The sequence below is a fragment of the Acanthisitta chloris genome, unplaced genomic scaffold (assembly GCF_000695815.1).
Source record: "Acanthisitta chloris isolate BGI_N310 unplaced genomic scaffold, ASM69581v1 scaffold15863, whole genome shotgun sequence".
Classification (NCBI taxonomy): Eukaryota; Metazoa; Chordata; class Aves; order Passeriformes; family Acanthisittidae; genus Acanthisitta; species Acanthisitta chloris.
In genome coordinates this window covers 93,920-96,778 of record NW_008665828.1, presented here as the reverse complement: position 1 = coordinate 96,778, position 2,859 = coordinate 93,920, and the positions used below count along the sequence as shown (strand labels likewise).

Sequence of the window (2,859 nt, the reverse complement as noted above, 5' to 3'; positions counted from 1 at the left end):
TGTAGGGATCGAAGCTTTAGTCCAAGCAGAGACAAAACAAAGGCTGTTTCCAAAGGAATGGGATGTGCTTGTACCTTAAAGCTTCTGTTTCATCAAAGCCTTTTACGAAGTCCCACTGTTCCCATGTGGTACTGTAGATTCTAAGGTACTACTGGGAATATTGCCATAAACTACACAGGGCTTTGGAGCAAATCCAGAATGACTTGCTTGAGCTCAGTCAACGAGTCTGAGGAGCCAGCAGCACCACCCAGGCTCCTGCCTGCCCATGCTCCTCAGAGCTAATGCCTGGGATCATTGCTGCTCGAAGGCTCTGCTAGGGCACCCAAGCAAGGTCCCTCTTTAGGATTCCAGTCAGCTCCTTTATAAGGATTCAAGTCATATTGTGGCTCTGTCTCCTTTCAGTCAGCAAAGGGAAATGTCTTTATTAAAGTCCTGAATTGGCATGAAGGGCAGCAATCATCTTTTCCTTGTAAGATTAAAATTGACTTTTCAACTGCAGAGCCTGACATCTCCTTTTCCCTCCCGAGGAGAACCCCGTGGGGTGCACTGAGCACTGAGCTCACGTGTGTGCACACACAGAATTTCTGTGCCAGGCAATAACAGCTCCAATTCCAATGTCAGCTCACCCGTAACCTGCAGGGCTGCAACAACCAAGTCAGTTCTGATGGTTGATACTTCTATAGTGAAAACATTACATCAGCCTAAGCTGCCACCTCTCAACTCATTGCATGAGAGCTGACGAGAAAACATTAGTTAGTACCAGATTTTGTCTGCTGTTGGCTGGGAATGGTTCTGAAGTAGTCTGCAAGGTGAAAGGACCAGGGTAACTGCGGCGAGGGTAAGTTGCAGATACCTCCACCGTTTGAAAGTTGTGGATTACCCAGACAGGTCAAACATCTCCAGCCTGGGCAAACCACAAGGGTCACTGGGAGTGTCACTCTCAGGGCTGGTAACAGCTCCACTGGAGAAAGATTGGCTACCAGCTGAATGCTCATCTCCCTCCCACCACCACCACAGCCCCTGGCACGCGGCTTGGCACGACGGGATGGATGGGCCAGGCTGACCCTGGGTACACTGAGCACCGTGGAACTGGCATGGTCTGACTTACTGTGATCATAACAGAGTTCCAGGTGGAAGAGAAGACATCTGTGTCATTGTTCCTCTGGTAATGCTTCTTCAGCTCCTTGGTGAAAAACTCTCTGGTCAGCTGAAATGCACAGACAGGCAGAAATGTAAAGGCTACTGCCAACCCCTCTCCCAAGCACTTCCCAAAGCTCCTCCTGGGGGTTCTTTGGTTGGCTTGGGTCTGTTCTTTTGTTTGCAAACCTCAGAGGAGAAGCATGGGCAAAGCCCCTGGCTGCACCATAACTGTGTGCAGGGTGAAGGGTCCCTGGTGAGTAAAACTGCCCCTAAAAAATCAGGGCTTGGATTATATCTGTACATCTGAGATAACATTTATACCTATAGGTTGGGTTTGGTTTTTTTTAATTTTCAGTGCTATTTGAAAGTGTTTCATAAATTGAAACAGATTTTAGAAAGATCTTCAAATCCACACTCAAATAGCAGTTTCACTTGCTGTGCTTCCTGAGGTCTGCACCAAAGCAGGATTTACCCACACACCTTTCATTTCAAACCAGTAAACTTCCCATTAACAACAGGAAAACTGCTCCCAATTCACTTCCACATGTGAGAGAGAAGGATGCAGCCCTAACGTGAAAGTTGCTGGGAATGAAAAGGAAGTAAAAAACCATACAATGAATAGGAAGTGTCCAAGCAGCTTATGAATCTGAGAAAAACCCACACTATTTTCCTGGCAATGCCTTGAATTGTCTAAACTAACCCAGACACATGAAGGAAAAAAATCCTCTTTATAGTTCCAGTCTTTAGACAATTTAAACACTTTTCCTAAGATCAGCAATATAAAGAAGTGGAATTTCATTTACTCCTGGTTACATTTACAGTAAAATAGAAGAAATACACAACTAGTTTGGCTCAGAGTCTTCTCAAAACCTTAGACACCTTGAAATTACATTTACTTAGGATCACTCTCTGGAGGAATAGTAAATACAAAATCCTAATAGGCTTGTTAGGCTGAACACCCCAATTCAATCTTGTTGTTTTTCTGTCACTTCAGGAAGAAAACTTCAAGAAATTCCCTTTTCAGGTTCCCAATAGGTCTTGACCTGTGTGGTCCTTTCTCCAAAATACCTTGGGATTTGTGATCCACACAGGCAAAGTCTTCTGCCCTGCAAAGCCGCAGCAGACGGAGCAGGAATTGGCTGGCAGCAGTTCTGCCCTGGTGCTGCATGTTTGCAGGAGGAGGGTGAAGCTGCTGAAAAATGCCCTTTTTCCCCCGTTGCTCATCCAGCACTGCTGACGCAGTAACAGGATCTGCTACAAGCTGCTTTGGGGTTCTTGCTATGCAACGTGAAATATCACACATCCACATCCATATGGATGAGATCTATGGGTGGGCACAAAAGTGCTTGTTGCCTTTGTAGCTGTGTCACAAAATTTCAGGGGAAAAAAGAAGAAAAAAGAGAAGGCTGTGGGGACTTTTTAAAACACTCTGAATACCACTTAATATTGACCTCTGTTTTACAAATGCAAACTAAGGCCAAGTTTAATGACTGTGTCAATACTGGGCAAAACTTTGCCACAAATAGTTGAGCCATGCAGTTAGCTCAGTCTCACTGCTTTTTAATTAGATGTGCTGCTGAATTCCTAAATAACTTTTTTTTGACAGATATTAACTCTTTATTTTTGCTTTTGTATCTTAAAAGACCAGAAGGCACAGCATTTTTCCTTTGGAAATTTGGTGCACTGAAGGAAGATCAGATTAGAAGGTGCTGAAATGTG

The 2,859-nt window shown here is 44.6% G+C and overlaps 1 protein-coding gene across 1 annotated transcript in view; it reads right to left on the bottom strand.

The window, feature by feature from the left end:
- TSPAN18 (tetraspanin 18) overlaps positions 1-2,859 on the bottom strand; it is a 14,956-nt gene that overhangs the window by 1,885 nt on the left and 10,212 nt on the right. Inside the window, exon 5 of the mRNA XM_009071903.1 lies at positions 1,109-1,207. Within this exon, the coding sequence (XP_009070151.1) occupies positions 1,109-1,207 (99 nt within the window). The remainder of the gene's footprint in view (positions 1-1,108; positions 1,208-2,859) is intronic.